The 16,799-nt window shown below is 45.5% G+C and overlaps 1 protein-coding gene across 6 annotated transcripts in view; it reads right to left on the reverse strand.

Moving 5' to 3' along the window:
* Window positions 1-7,419, reverse strand: part of RIC8B (RIC8 guanine nucleotide exchange factor B) — a 101,219-nt gene extending 93,800 nt beyond the window's left edge. For 2 of the 6 annotated variants that reach the window (XR_006790559.3, XM_064590672.1), the window contains exon 1: window positions 6,898-7,419. Coding sequence is in view for 3 of the 6 variants with exons in the window: in XM_064590672.1 (XP_064446742.1) it covers window positions 6,898-6,981 (84 nt within the window). In the remaining 3 variants the exon portion in view is untranslated. The remainder of the gene's footprint in view (window positions 1-6,897) is intronic. The other 4 variants (XR_006790561.3, XR_006790560.3, XM_045872669.3 and 1 more) reach the window with 3 other exon arrangements.
* Window positions 7,420-16,799: the final 9,380 nt, after the last annotated feature.

Consider the following 16,799-nt stretch of genomic DNA (forward strand, 5'->3'; position numbering starts at 1 on the left):
ACTGTACAGCGGTGGTAGGATTTCTGGTGAGGTCTGACAAAATTCATCGTTGGTATATTATTCTTATAATTAAAAAGGAAATTTAAAAAATAAAAGATAAATGAATAAATGAACAAGGAAAGAAAGAAAAGAGAAAGGAAGAACAAGTTGTAAATCTGAAGTCTATAATGCAGGAATTCATAGTGAGGTTTAATAAAAACTAACTTTAGATAGAGAAGCAGCAGACATCAGGCTAAGGTTGTGAACTGGACTTAATAAAAGTCCAATACAAATGAAAATAAATTGCAGAGACCAAGAAAGCTGATTTTGTTGCCATTATATGTGAAATATTAAATCCATAAATTATCTGGAATAAATGAACCTAGTTGCCAATATAATGGTTCTCCTAAACTTTTTCTGGCATTTGTGGTAAAGGAACAGAGAAAGAAATCCCCTTTTGGAAAGACCCTCATTAAGTTATAAAAATACCTTTTAAACAGTTTCTACATAGAATTTATCTTTTAAGGTGATAATTTAGAGTAGTACCAAGGACTAAATTTTCTGTTGCTTTTAAATGCAAGGCTGATCTGGTCATAAAACCACAACATTAAAAAAGAAAGAATAGCTTTCAAAAGCCCTAACACAAGTGCTTAATTTAATTAGAAAATATACTGGCATGTGAGGCAATACAAATTGAATTTTGAATGTGCCAATCTATTCAGAAGCTCAGCCCTCTAAGACTGTTTAGATCCAAAGATGTTGGCTTCTCTAAGGCTGGTTTCTTTTACACAACTTAGATTGTACCTAATCTATTCAGTACTTCTAGCTCTTATTCTATACCCTTTCTAAGGCTGAAAGGGAAGGGAAGGGGAGCCAGCATTTCTGGCTGTAAATACCTTTATAGCACTGCTAGCCAACAGTCAACCACCTCACCTTCTTTATATGCTTAATTTCCAGATGAACAGGAGCAACAAGTCAAATATAAACTAAAGAGTAAAACCATTGTTCAGTTTAGAGACCAAGTAAACTAGGAACAGCTCAGTGACACACCAGACTTAAGAGGACTCCACCACATAGGTTTTGTATCCTATGAGTAGGCTCTAAAAAGCTCAGGCTTAGGAGTCAGACAGCACTGGGTTTGAGTACAGTCCTGCTGTTTATTAGAAGTGTGACCTTGGTCAAGTTATTCAACTTTACTACCTGTCAGAGTTTCCTTATCTTTTATGTATGGCACCTTGCACATAGCAGGTGTTCAGTAAGTGGCCACTACTGCTTTTATAGCATGGCCTATGATGTGGCATCTAGCCAAATACTGACCTATTAGAGAACTAGGAGTTATTTCACATTGTAGAAAATACACTCAAACAGTACTCATACAAGGGAATTAGCCTACTGGGGTGGTGTGTGTATGTGTGTGTGTTCTGCTGTGTTTCATGAATAGAGATTATTCCTAGAACTAAATGCCAGAGATTATATAATCCAGTCTGGAAACAAGAACAAGGTATAACAAAGGAACAGCTCACTAAACATGCTCCTCTGCAAAAATCTGTGGAATGAGCTCAAAGAGTCAGAACTCCACCTCCCAAGTGGAAAGCAAAAAGTCCTCTGACCTGGTCCAGCGTATTTACATACTCTTTTCAAATGTGTAGCCTGTATTTCTAGAACTGTCTCAATATTAGGTCCCTATCAATCAGGTCCTTCTAGCACATAAATGAAGACCTCACAGCGATCAGTATCATTTTCCTCTCTTATGAGGACTACTCTTGGGAGACCTACCTACTTGCCTGTATTTTAGATAACTTTTATCTTTAATTTGGTCATAAATTTGCCCTACTTCCAAAATGGAATCCTGTTGGAGATTGCTATGGGGTAATCATAAGCCCAGGTAGTCTCTATGGCCACTAAGCCATCTCTCTATCATCATAATTGATGACTCTAGGCCTCAGTTTCTTCACCTATTAACTGAAGGGGACAGATCTAATTGCCTTTGAGATTCCTTCTAGTCTAAATATCGTCTGATTCAAGGAGCTAAGATACTACTGCACATCTCGGGGCCCTTGATCACTGTTTGTTCTGATAATCATAATGATGGCAACCAATCTCTCTACTATATATATATTTTTTAAGATTTTATTTATTTATTTTGACAGAGAGAGAGAGCGAGCGCGCGCGCACGCGAGCATGAGCTGGGGCCGGGGGTGGGGGGAAGGGAAGGGGCAGAGGGAGAAGCAGACTCCCCACTGAGCAAGGAGCCCAATGCAGACCACGAGAAGGAGGTAGGGGTAGAGTTATGTAGCCACAAGCCAAAGGTAGAAGCTGAAAAGGAAATATTCTCCCCTAGACCCTTCAGAGGGAGCAGGACCCTGCTGACACCTTGATTTTGGATTTCTGGCCTCCAGAACACTGAAAGAGTAAATTTCAGTTGTTTCAGGCTACCAAGTTTGTGGTAATTTGTAACAGCAGACCTGGAAAACTAATACATTCTATTTACATTTATTGTGATAAATAGCACAGTTGGGTTTATTTATATTTAAACATCTCTTTTTGTGTTTTGTTTACCATCTTTTTTTAAAAAAAGACTTTGAGAAAGAGAGTGAATGAGAGAGAGAGAGAGAGCAGAAGCAGGGGAAGGGGCAGAGGAAGAAGGGGAAGCAGGCTCCCTGCTGAATAGGGAACCCAATGTGGGGCTTGATCCCAGGACCCTAGGATCATGACCTGAGCTGAAGGCAGAAGCTTAACCAACTGAGCCACCCAGGCACCCCTCTACTAAATCTGTTATCAGAACAGGCCTTGAAGGAGGAGGAGAAGGAGGCTGGACAGCCTATATTAGAACAATCCGTATGTCCCATAATTAATAGCTCATTCTATAACTGGAGTGGAGGTGATTAGGACCGAACAGTAACCAAAGGAAGTAGTGTATTGGTCCTGAAAACCTTTTTTTTTTTTTTTTTTTAAGATTTTATTTATTTATTTGAGAGAGAGAGAATGAGAGACAGAGAGCATGAGAGGGAGGAGGGTCAGAGGGAGAAGCAGACTCCCTGCCAAGCAGGGAGCCCGATGCGGGACTCGATCCTGGGACTCCAGGATCATGACCTGAGCCGAAGGCAGTCGCTTAACCAACTGAGCCACCCGGCGCCCCGGTCCTGAAAACCTTTTTCTCTTCTGTGCTCAAAAACACAGAATAGACAGGGTAAAGGCAACATGACCTTGCAAAAAGAGCCTGGATATGGAATCTAAAGACTAGGTCTGCCACTTCTAGCTATGTGCCCTTGAGCCCATAGATAGTCACTTTGTCTTTCTGAACCTCAATTTCCTATTCCCCGCCAAAAGAGAATACTTATATCTCCCTCATAAGTTTTAATGTAAGAGAATTATATGTGATGACATGTGAAAATGCTTGGGATAGATAATACGTAGTACATAGCAAGCACTCAGTAAAGGTTAACAGGTGAATTGAGACAAATGAAGAAGAACAACCATTTTTCCTGTTTTTTAATACTTTCCTATGCTGGGTCAACTTGCATTATGTCCTTGAGAAACAGACAAGTTTCATTTTTTCTGGGATAGATGGCTCTTCCCTCTCCCCAGAATAACAAGGGTCAGTGAATGAAGGAAGAAGGCTTGAAAATTAGTCTCAGTAATACAGTAGAAATTAGATGTTGTTACCTGGAGCCAGATAGGTAACTGTGCTCTAAACATAGTACAACATATTTTGCTACCCATTAGAAAATGTAAGGGTCAAGGAAAAAGAGAAAGGATGGAGTATACTCCCTAATTTTTTTTATCAGGCTACTTCAACTCAGTGCTACAGGTTTAACTCCTGCCTTTTTTGTTCAAAACTAACAGTTACAGGCTCTTCATTGCCAGGCACTGTTACAAGGGCTGTAGACATATAACTCATTTAATCCTGACAACAAACCTATGACGTAGGTACTATTATTGTCCCTGTTGGACAGGTGAGGAAACTGAGGCACAACAAAGTTATATAATTTGTCCTAGGACACATGGATGGTAAGTTGAAGATCAGAGTCCAGGCGGTCTGGCTCCAGAGCCTGCGCTATGGCCACAGGATCTCTTGAGTACCTTGATCATTAGAACTATAACTCACTGAGTAAAAGCCTCCTAGGTACACTGTGCTCAGTGTACAGCATTAAACTTCAGTTAATTTAAGACGCACGATAACTTAGGTAATGTTATCCCTATTTTACAGATAAGGAAGCCAAGACTCAGGCTTAAAATAACATCCATAGCCATGAAGCCAATAAAAGGCAGATTTGAACCAAGATTTATCTGACTCTAAATTCTACCTTCTTTCCAGTCTCTGGAGGGAACAGCCCATTAAACATGCTCCTCTGCAGAAATCTATGGAATGAACTCAAAGAGTCAGAACTCCACCCCAAAGTGGAAAGCAAAAGGAAAAAGTCCTCTTACATGGTCCAGGATATTTACATACCCTACTCAAATGTGTGATGTGTTTCTAGAACTGTCCCAAGTTCTAGCTTTATTAGAGAAACAAAGTAGCATAGAGAACCTCCTCCCCCAAATAACAAACGAGTCGCTTTCTCTGTACATCATTCATTTCCATTCTTGGTTAGACTCCTCGATGCCCCATAATCACCCCTTATTCTGAACATTTCTCAAATTGATTTTTCCAGATGAGGAAAATGAAGCACATGGTATTCAGCTACTTTTTCAGGGTTTCAAACTCCATATCCCATAGAGCGGGGCAATTTAATTCCACATCCCCATTTTTATTGCCAGACCACCACAATCATACTTCCCCTTCCTATTGATCTGCCTCCTAGGTCTCTCTTGCCTTGAGGGGTATAGCCCCACTGCCAACATGAACCTCAGCTATTTTCTTTGTACGCTAGCCCTACTATAATCAGCGTTAAACATGAGAGCTCTTTTCTGAAGGAGCTGACTGACCGGGTTTGAGTTAAGTCAGAGCATTATCAGGCATGGCCCAAAAAGCACTTCAGGAATACCACCTTAAATAATATACACTGGGCATTACAACTTTACAAACATTCTCAATGTGAAAGGGGAGCTGGAGATGTCCAGAACCTAAGCTCTGACAGCACTTGGCTAGGAGTGGTTAAGTGGAAACCAACCTGGAGGGAGATCAAGGAGAGGAAGAGATAAATTCAAGGAATCCAATCTGGAGTTCTAATCAGTTTAGCCATGAAGGGAAGGAGAAATATTGAAGAAACTGGTAAGATGCAGTTGGAGGTTTTTCCTCCTCCCTTCCCTAGAGAAGAAAGTTCCTATTTATTGCTGGATATCTGGCATATAGTAATTGCAAAAGAAATACTAGTTGATTCAACACTCTTTCTTTTGAAAATCAGTTGGTAGCTGCCTCAAATTCTTTTTGGAAAGGAGTTATAAATCACGTTAAATGAATATAATCTCTACAATATGTACACCTATGCCTTAAATGAATTTCTCCTAAATTAGGCAGATATGCAACAGTAAAGCATATTAGAGAGTGAAGGAGCTAAGATACAAACAGAATTTAATCCATCCATACATTCTCCAAGAAGAAAGCAGCATGGTACTGTAGAAAGAGCTGTCAGACAACCTAGATTCAAATCTCAGCCCCATCTCTCAATGACTGTGTGGGCTTGAGGCAACATTATCCTAAATGTCGTTTGTGAAATGGGGAATACCACCACTTTCCTCACAGGGTTGCTGGGAAGATTAAATGGAAGTGAAGGTGTTTTATTTCTGGATCTCCTCCACCCAGGGCAGAAATGGCACACTGGCAGTTCAATCATACAAAGTATAATAAAGTGCAGTGGTGGGGACATAGCAAACACAGAAAGGGAAACTATGAGTGGAAGCTAGTGAAAGGAAGAAAAATGCTATATCTAGGGTGAGACTTGGTGTTGAGTGTTTTCACAGGGGTGAGTAGTCAGTTATTTCTATAAAGTAGTCTTCTAAATGGAAGAATAAAGGTGTGGTATGCTACCTTTTGAAGTGAGCATGTAAAATTCCTGGAAGGAAAAGTAATGAGCTAACGGTTCTTGGAGAAACATTCAGAGAAGTGGCTGGGATTTATAACAAGATACCTTTATACTGCAGAGTTGTAAAGTGGAAAGAACAATGAATGGTTTGAAGACCTAGGTTGGAATCCCAGCTCACAAGTATGACCTTGGGCAAGTTACTTAACCGATATAGAATCTCAATTACAAAACGAAGATAAAACCTCACAGGACTGCCGTTGAGATTAAATGAGAGAATGGATGGGAAAGCTGTTAATGCGATACAAATAACAGGTATTATTCGGAGTCAGAATCTCTCTTCCCCCGCCCACTTAACAACATAGTACGTCCACGACCTTGGCATGATTTCAGTTCTTAGCGCCTCAGTTTTCTCATCTATAAAATGGGAAGGATGACACCATCTACCCTATAAACACTCTGAGAATCAAATTAGATCATATAGGAGACATCAAGCCTTGGAAAGTGTACAGTGCTATAGGTATACAAAGAACTGCCATCGTGGCTGATAGGTTTTATGCGTATCGAGGGCCGTGTTTAAGCACGGAAACACGGATTTTTCATGCTACACAGGTGAGGGAGCCTCGCGTGCATTTCTGCATCCCAGAGTGGGGCACGGGGCACAGACGCACATCTACGGATTCCGGGGGTGTGACTTGCACGCTTGGGAAGAGGACCGTAGGACAGGCTGCTGGGCCGGAATCGGAGGAGTGGGCGCCAGGGTGGGGGCAGGGGGATGCAGGATGCACGGACGGGAAAGGCTGGGGGCACAAACACGCATGCCCAAGCCGGAAACGTTTTCGGGGAAGAGCAACGCGCATCCCCGGAATGAAGGGGGTTGGGAGGGATGCGATGTGCAAGCCCCGAGGGCGGCCCGGGGGTGCTCCACCGCACGCCCGGGGCCAGGGCTCTTTACCTTATCGCTGTAATCCCTCAGGACCCGCTCGATAGCCCCCGCCTCGCCGGCCCGGACGATGTAGAGGGCGCGCTCCTCATCCATGGCCGCAGGTGCGGGGGAGCCGCGGCCGCTCTGCGCGCCCAAGCCGCTGCCTCCAGGTAAACGCCTCGCGCCCCCGCTCGCTCGCTCGTTCCCAGCTTCCTTCCTTCCCTCCTTCCCTCCCTCCCTCCTGCCTCCAACCCGCCAGCCTCCGCCCGGGCAGGGCCGACGTCACCGCCCCTCAACTTTCACCCCGCGACGTCACGGTCCCCCAGCAACCGGCGCCTCGCGGCCGCCCCCGTCAAGGCCCAGGACTCGATAGAGCCCTGACGAGCGGCCCGAGACGGGGCCAGGCCCGAGGCCTCGCTTACTCTCCTGCCTCTCCCCCCCTCGGAGAAGAGTACAGCCTTTTAAGTGGGCTCTCGCAGAGAGAACTGTTCTTCTCTCCTGACCCTCCTCTATGAATCATTCTCCTCAGCTGACGAGAGCGACCCGGCTCTTCCCCGCCCCTCTAAGAGCCAGCAGCTAAATGGACTACAATTCCCTGCGTTCGTTGGGGGCATTCCACTCTTCCATCTAATTTACTGGAGTGCCGAATGGCATGCCGGGATTAGTAGTCATCCAGCGGGAAAGACTTCCCGCCAAAGGCATGCTGGGAGCTGTGGTCCGGTCAGGGCCGGAAACGGGAGTCCCGGGGCCGCTCGAGGCCAGCGGCCAAGAGACCGTTAGGGGAGGGTGCAAGCGTCGGCTCTGCCTCCTTTTTGTTCATATCGGAGCTGGCTGTCCTGCTCTAGCCTTGGCTGGTCGGGCAGGTTGACGGTCGCGGAAACTGGCACCCCTTGGTGGAAACTGCCAAGCACCGGTTTAATTCCCTCTTTTTCTCGTTTAGCGGTTTCGGTCTCTTTGAAATTCTTTCCTTCCTCCCCTTGTTTGCGGTCATGTTATGTATTCAGCAGCAGTAATGTGGGAAATTGCAGGCAGTTATCTGGATAAAATGATTTTTTTTTTTTTTTTTTTTTTTTTTTGCCTTAGTGATAGTCGCTGCCACGTCTCACGTGCCGCGGGGGTTCCAGACTCAGTGTTAGGTGGTCGCCGTGCAGCTTCTGATTCTCACGACACGGAGATTTTTGTGGAAGCAAAGGAACCCGGATAGGTTAAGTAATTTGCCCTAAGACGCACAGCTGGTAAATGGGGAATTAAGAGATTTAAATCCGGGTCTTTTCCCCAAAGGCAGCTGCTCTACACCCGCCAGTCGTGTAATAATAATGAGGTCCTAGTGATGATAGTGGTGATGCGGGAAGTGAGGGAGAAAGAGGCTCACGTTTGCCAAGTGTTTACTATGTGCAATTTTTCTGTTACATACTGCACCTGTGTCGTCAGTTTCTCACCAAGTCAACAGGTATTTGAGAACCTGTGGTTGTACCTGGCACTGTTCAGTAAAGTTCAGTACTGTTCAGGGTAGATACCGTGGGCCCCAAATAAAGTCCCTGCTCTTATGGAGCTTCCATTCTAGTGCCTAATCCTATGAGGGAGGTACTGTTCTCATTGTAAGATGAGGAAACAGTCTTGGAGAGGTTAATAGATTAACTTACCAAGATTGGACAATTTGGAAACTGAACCTGAACTCAGAGTCTATGCTCTTTCTGCTCTCCCAAGCTATATGTTAGAGAGTGGGTGAGTTTCCCAAGTAATTTTCAGTTCTATTCCAAGCAGCCTTTACCAAAAATCATCTTTGATGCCTCTTCTGCCCATGTCTACCTCCTGAGCTGTGCTGAAGAGGAACTAGAGGGGACAAAAATGTATTCATCTAATAATTACAAAATTGTATTTCCTCTATGTGTCAGATGCTGTGCTAGCTCTGGGATTTTGGAGATAAAAAGAAATATAGAATCTAAGCTCATGGAGCCTTTGGTCTTTCTGTGGATTATACTTTTCATGCGGCAGACATTTATTGAGCATATTTGTTGAGGCAGGCACTGGAGTAGGTGCTGTGTCCATAATAAACGAATTCACAAAGATTCTAATCTCTCTCTTGAAAAAGTCCACTTCTTAGAGAGGTCACGGTATAATAAGCTACATTCCTTAGGTAATAGTAATATCTTGCAATTGTTTTTTAACAGTTTACAAAAAACATTTTAATACACACTATCTTAATGGATCATTGAGGAAGGTATTGTTCCCATTTATAGATAAGAAAACAGGCTCCGATGAGCTAAGTAACAAGAGCTAGGGCTCAAACTGAGAGCTGTAAGGTAATGGTATTTGGGTGCCTACTCAGTGTCCAGTAGTGTATTCTGTGCCTTTTGGGTAACCATATATTTATTTTTGGAGCAAGGGCCCCAGGACAGGACACTAACCAGCATAAAGTATCTGAGTTGAGATGTTTCTTTTACAGAATTTTTAAAAGACTTTATTTATTTGAGAGCAAGAGAGAGAGAGCATGAGCTCTGGAGAGGGGCAGAGGGAGAGGGAGAAACACACTCCCTGCTGAGCAGGCAGCCCGATGTGGAGCTTGATCCCAGGACCCCGAGATCATGACCTGAGCCACCCAGGTGCCCCAAGATGTTTTCTTTTAAAGAGGGTCTTACACAGGTGTTTGTAATGTCTGTTTACCAGAAATAGGCTTATGTTTTGAGGCTCTAACCCTGTACTTCTAAAAAGAAATTTAAAAAATGTGAAACCACATCAATTAACTACTTGGGAAATTGCACTTTAGTAATTTTAATTAAGCACTAATATTCTGATTTTATAAATCAAAAGGATCTTTGACTCTAATTCAAGTCATCCTTTGACCACTGACGAGACTCTGGTCCCAGAAAAATTAAGTGACTTGTCCAAAGTCAATAGTTAAAAGCAGACTCTGGGACTAGAGCCTAGACTAGCTAAATCCTGGTCACTACATCACTTTACCTCCCTGAATATTTAGTTATGTGATACTTTCAGTGACTAGAACTTCTAGTCCAGCACTAACTCCAGTTCCTGTTGATTCTTGGGTGGCATGGTACTGAGGAATTAGGATTTAGAGCCCAGGTAATCAAAGCAACACATAATTATTCACAAGTCATCGCTCTGAAGGATAGTAATATAAGAATTCTACACATATGTACACACTGTGCTTTACTATTCTCAGATATCTCCACATAGATCATCTGATTTAATCCTTCTAATAACTGAAAAATGCAAGGTCAATAGGACAGGCACTATCTTCCTTTTTATAGAGAAAAGGGAAGTTCAGGGTGTTGATTAGCTTGCTCACAAGCAATAAGTCTGCTAATAAGTGGTATAGTTGAGGGCTAGAAGTGCACTGGGCTCTGATAGCATAAAATGTTATGGATCGGGGCCAATGAAAAACCTGCAAATAAATACTAGTCATTTCTTTTGGACTTTGATATATCCCACTGTGGCATTTCCTCTGCTGTGACAATGGGCTAGATGGAATGTGCCAGATTGGTCTTTAAGGAGTACCTGGTGCTAACAGCTTTTAAAATCCAAATCTTACACACACACACACACACACACACACACACACTCACAAATTTTTATACGTTTTCTATAGAAGAAAGCAGAAATTTAAAAACTGAACAGTTTGGTTTACTCGCTACAGCTCCTGAACCGGAGTTCAGAGAATTCCATGAATTCAGGGCATGACCTGTCCCTCAACAATCACCTTGACACTGTCAGGCTACTCTTTCAATCTTTAAGTCACAGAATCTTCAGCTGTAAAATAAAGGGGTTGGTCCAGATAGTATCTTAGTTCTCAGTTCTAAAATTCTGTGATTCTAAGAACAACAAAACCGTATTTGATCATGCTCATTCTTTAGAAAAGTCTATTAATAAGGGTGAGGTTATATAAACACATGATCAAATACCAATGTGGTGCATGCAAATCATTGCTTGGGCTACCTGCACAGATTCTGATTCAGTTGATCTGTGGTGAAGTCTTGGTAGCTATAAATGCTTCTGAGTTGACTTGAGTGAGCAGCCAGGGTTGAGAACCAAAGGACCAATATTTTGATACTGTATCAATCACTGAACTAGTTTTTTGATAGACTGTCAAACTCATGTGCATGTGACTTGCTGGTCTTTGAGAATTCAGAATAACCTAGCAGATGAAAGTGATTTTTATTTCATTTTCTACCAATAATCTCCCTTTTGTAGCGAAGTTAACATGGTTTGTTCCTTTAACAAATATTTGGTGCTTATTAGAGCACAGCATTGTCCTAGGCACCATAAAAAAATAAAAGTGAGTAGAAACCATTTATCTTGTCCTTTGGGGATCTAAGAAAAAGCCAGGCAACAAATGAATCTTTTCTGGTAGGGAGGAAAGAATTGAACATAAGTACTGTGCAAATCAAAGCAAGATAAACATTGATGGGAAGACAAGGAAGCAGAGAAGCCTTCTCGGAGAAGGTGAATTATAAGGAGAGAACAGTGGAGAGAGCTTGGAGGCCAGCAGATTTGGGGGTAGGCGAATGACATGAGAGGAGTTCAGGAAACCAAAATTAACGAGACACTTGAGAAATACCAACCTGGTTAAACTTGAAAGCCAGCAGTAGAGATTTCTTAGAGCTCCGTTGGTCAGTGGGATAAGTAAAAGTTAAATCTGAGAGACATTTCATAATCAATGATGACTCCATAGCGAACCAGTCCAACTTCGGTTTATGGCATGTTACGTTCCTGAAAACATTCTCTTACCATGCCTTATGACGTAAAGTTAAATAGCACTGGGAGACAGGAGAGGGTCTGTTGCCTGCTGGTGTCAGATCCTTGTACACATTATTTTAATTTCTCAGGGTCTCATTTATAAAATTAGAGTTGGACTGGATGACTTCGAAGTTTTTTTTTTTTAAACTCCTAAAAATCTATGATTACTTGATCCAGCCTTTCAGCACCTTTATTTGGTTCCTCAGGCATATTCCCAGTATTTTTTAATTGCTAAAATTGAACCCATGCTGCTAGTCCTTGGCAGATGTACCTATCGTTGTTTAATATTGACTGTCCACAGTGGGACTCTCAAATTAAGCACACAAAATGGGCTCTGCCCTTTAGGAGTTTTTATTTATTCAAGAACTGGAATGTGGGTCAGACCTATTTGCATCTCGCTGGCTTGGAATCCCATCCAAACACCTCTTGGGAAAACCCAGCGCTTTGGGTGGCAATGCTGTAATGTGGCAAAAGGCCCCGGGACCGGGGATTGGAAAACCTGGGTTTGAGTCCCAATTCTCTGTGTGTGTCTCAGAAGCCAATCATGTGTCAAATTCTTTAAAACCCCTTCTGACAACCAATTTTTTTGTATCTAACAGGAAAACTTGAAAGCCGAAAGACTAGTTTGAATTTTAACTCTGTCCCTGGGTGTTCGAGGATAAGTCACTCACCCTCTTTGAACATTGATTTTCTCAACTGTAATGAGCATTATGAAACTTACTTTGGAGGGTTACAAGAAGTGGCCGTCAAAGTGGCCAGCACAGCAGCCCTGGGGCGGAGTAGCCCCTAAAATGTTAGCCGAACTGGAATGCAAAATGCAGCCTCCCTCACAATGATGTGAAGATTCGGGGATAAAGGTCATGTTATTCCTATTGATGCACAAACCCACGAGTTTTGTCGTTGCTGATGTGTAACAACAGAAAAGTAATTCCTGCACACTGCTTTGGTCTTTCAGCCTTGAAGTTAACGTCTTTAATGCTGACATGCTTTAACATAGGACAGGACAGTTTGGGGACACTGTCATATATGTGTATGCGTAAATGAGGAGACTAAAACAACACACACACACACACACACGCCCCATATCAGTGTCGTTGCAATTAAGTGTTTGAGATTCACACATCAGAAGAAATATATTCTCACAGCCCTTCTTCCCCCTACTCGCTTTTTAACTCTTTATGCAGTAAAGCATTAATTTACTTACCAACATTTGATTAAACTCTTAAGGTTCAACCCTAGGAGGAGGCAGGAGTGGACAAAGGATTATTGTCATTCATCATCAACACATTTTAGTCTTCCCCTCCAGTCGCCTATGAAGGATTAGCATTTCCCTGAAAGGAGGAGGACAGAATAAATTGCATCTACCACCGAAGAGCTGAGCTCCTTTCAGCTGGGGGCACATACCGGGAGCTTTTCCCATATTAGTCAGCTTTATCTCAACTTTGGGGCAGTGCCTCCATCTGAATTTCATGGGTTTCAGGGTCAGTCAAAACAGAATTGTAGGGTTGTTGAGGTCAGAGGCCACTGCTGTCAAAGGGTAGTGACCTGAACAGCAAGAGGTAGCCAGCTCCCCCCCCCCACCTCCCCCCTTCAAATGACTTCATTCTAGTGAATACTTGGCTCATTGCACCTCCCCTGCAGAGTCTTTTTTCAACCTGCTAATAAAAATCCTCCTGTGACCTGGTTTTTTTTTTTTTTTTTAACATTATTACTGATTTTCTTTTGTTCCTGTTTCTATATAGAATGACCAAATCTTTGTCCTTGATAACGTGTGGTTCGTCCATACCCTGGGAAATGACAGAGGGAAGGCCCGCGTGCTGCTAACAGAATGAGAGCAGTGCCGCCTGGGGGAAAGATCTGGTGCCCAGCTTAGATACTGCCTTCATTTAGCTCACACAAGGATTTCCCAGAACTTCTGAAACTCTTTTTCAACCCCCGTAGGTTCTATTACCATGGTCAAGGTTGATTTAAGAACTGCACCAGCCAAAGGCGCTTAGGAGAGAGGCCTGGGGGTGGGGTGGAGTGGAGACAAAAGGAGGAAGGAGGAAGAAGGCAGAGTTCTGTTGTAGGAAGAGCACCAGCTCTGGAGGGGGGCAGTTCTGTCTTCAAATCCCAGCCCTGCCACCTAACCGGGTGACTTTGGGCATGGCTCCGTGTCTCCGTCTCCTCACGTGTACACAGAAATGATCACGCCACTGACATTGCAAGGAGGTTGTGAGGAATGGAGACGGGGCATCTGATGATGTGCCTGGCACAGAGCAGACCCCAAGAAATAGGAACCTCCATCAATGGAGGCAGACCCAACTCCCAGACCTGAGATGGCAGAGTCCTAGAACCTCCATCAATGGAGGCTGAGAGCGAGGGGAGGTGAGCGTGTGGCGGGCTCCTCATTTAGACGGTCACTCTGCCTGACTACCTTTCAGTCCTCGCCATTGATGGGGTCTGAGAGGCGCGGGCCAGGACACTTGGGAGACCGGCCCTGGTGGGAGCACAGTTTGGCAGTTCCCGGAGAATCCACTCTTCTCAACTTCTCTCTGCAGCTCTTCCCTCCTCTCAGGAGGCTCTTCTAAATACCAAGTGGCAGCCCTGCAGCTGTTCCTGAGGCTGATTCTCTCACCCCTGCTGTCGCGGTCAGACCTCATTATTTCTCATCGTCGTTCTCAAACAACTGGTTTTAGCTCTTGAGGCATTTATGATGGCGAAGGGAGGACTATGACTGGGGAGCCCTGTTTCTCCCGCCCACCACCTCTCTTCACCCACACTCCCTTCCTAGCAACAGCTCCTTGCTCAACTCTTGGGGCCCACGTCTTCCGTCTCACCTACACCAGCAGCAGCAAAATATGGGGGTGAGAAGGCTGGGGGCGGTGGCGAGGTGCAGGGGGAGGGATGGGGGAAGAGCTTCAGGGAGGAGGCTGACGAAGCACAAAAGGTTCTGACCTCCTTGGAAGAAGAGGAAACCACAGGGGCCGTGTCCAAGCTGGTTCAGCTTGGGAGGCTGCCAAGGAACTGAAGCAGAGAAAGTCCAGGTTAGGAGGGCAGGCGGCACAGTGGTAGGGAGGTGGGCTGGGCTGAGGGGCAAACAGGATAGTGCCCTCAGGGGGCGCTTTGTCCACTGCGGGGCGGGGGCGGGGCGGGGGGGGGGGGAGAGAAACCGGGCAGCGTAGATTATGGGGAGTGGCACTCTTCTCCACTCTGGACAGACTGGAACCCTGACCAAAGGAAACTTGGGGCGCATAACTCAGGGAATAGCAGTCCCTGGATCTTAGAGCTTCGAGGTGGAAGGGGGTTGTTTCTCAACCTTGGCTGCATATTAGAATCACCTGGGGAACTCGAAAGCTACTGATGCTGTTGTTGGGGGCTGGAGGGGGGGCGGTCCACATTCCTGGCCAGTTATTTACTGTGGCGGGACCTATACATCAGTATTTTTACAACATTGACAGGGTAACTCTACTGGGCAGCCAGAGTTGAGAAGCACCGAAGTCCAATCCTACTTAGAGCAGGCATGTCCCTTCCATAACATCTTTGGCAGGACCAAGATTTAATCTCAGTGCTACCTCACTCTGAAGCCAAGGAGGATGTCCAGCTTTTCCTCTGAAGCTTCCAGTGACGACGATTTGCACACTTCGGGCTCTTGACTAAGTCTGAGCTCTGTGCTTCAGAAGACCAAGATCAACCCCCCTCCCCCCCCCCACACACATACACAGTCTTTTCCCTGCAATAAAGGGAATTTTTATATCATCCCCTCCCCAGCATTTACTGTTTTTTCTTTTTTAAATCTTGCCATTCTGCCTTTAAGAGGTACAAGACGTTGGGACAAACAGCCTGTTTGTTTTTGCTCTTTCCATCGGCAGATACGCTTCAGACCTTTTGACTGATGTCACTTTAAAGCTAGTGAGAAGGACGGAGCTGGAAACAGTCGTGGAAGAGCGTGGGGCTGGCTCTGAGGAAGGGGGTACGCCTCGCTCGGTGGCGGGGGGCAGGTTAACGGGCCCAGCTCATGGGCACGAACCGCAGGCCGTTTCTGAGCACCAGCTGGTGGAGCCGTCGGCCTCTCTCTTGCTCCCTCTCTGAATCCCGGCCCAGCTGCCAGTCCGTTCTTTGTTTCCCCTCAGCTGTCTGCCCTCCTCACCCAGATCTGCCGGCCCTGCGCCATCAGCCCACAGGCCATAATCTGAGATGGCAGAGTCCTAGAACGTGCCCGCTCGAGGTCCCGAGTGAGGAGGGGAACTCCTCCAAGGTCACGTGGTGGTGAAGCCAAGCCTCCCTTTCAGTTCTTGTCCATTTGGGTTGGGCTTACCCAATGGCGCGCATTTCTGATTGGTCTCTGACTGGGCTGCAGCCTCAGAGGGGCCACAGATTCCCTTTCTTCCCAGACCTGGGGTGTACGAGAGGCCTGACAAAGGGACACAGCAGGATGGCTGCGGAGGACGCCACAGGCCTGCAGCGTGGGTGAGCCGTCCTGGCTGCCGTTCATGACTTCAGCCAGTTTCAAGCTGGCGGGGTCCTTTCCAGAGAGAGTCCTGAGGAGGGGAGTGTCCCTTTATTGCCAAGACTCCTCTGTTCTTCCTCTGACAAGTGACTGGCCCTACTCCCAGCTGCCACCCTTGCCCGTTCTCATTCCGGTGACTGGCGAGAAACCACCCGAGGGGAGACAAGGGGCATTTTGAGTCACAGGTTCCCAGCAGCTGCTGTCTTTTCCTCATCACGTCCTTCTCAGTTCTGAAATGGAAGGTCTAGAACAACGGGGAACACGGGCAGCACACTCAGCTCCCAAGAGTGGGCACCTTGCGCTCCGGAGAGCGCGCGCAGGGCCCCCTTGCCCTCCGTGGAAAGCTGCCGTCCTCCTGCAGCGCTCACCCCCAGCCCTGGGCTCTGCCGTGCGGGGGAGGCCCGCGTTCTCGGGCCTGCAAAGTCGTTGGGGTGCGCGCTCTGTTCTCCGGGATCGGGCCCTTGTCGGTTGTGACGATTTCTGTCCCTTTAACGGCCTTGCGGCTGTTACATGCACATGAGTGTCGTTCGTTAAGTGCAGCCGCTGCCCGGCAATTGCTTCAGGTTGTCGTGCTTGCTAAGTCCAACGTCAGACTGGCTATGTCCTTTCCTTTATGGAGCACTAGCTTTGAATTGTAAGAGAGCCACAGGTCTGGTTCTTCTCAGGTTCCCGTTATACGGTCACTAAA

The sequence above is a fragment of the Mirounga angustirostris genome, unplaced genomic scaffold, assembly GCF_029215605.1.
Source record: "Mirounga angustirostris isolate CCGP_5_RB_7025 unplaced genomic scaffold, mMirAng1.0.hap1 SCAF_5, whole genome shotgun sequence".
In the NCBI taxonomy this organism is placed as follows: domain Eukaryota; kingdom Metazoa; phylum Chordata; class Mammalia; order Carnivora; family Phocidae; genus Mirounga; species Mirounga angustirostris.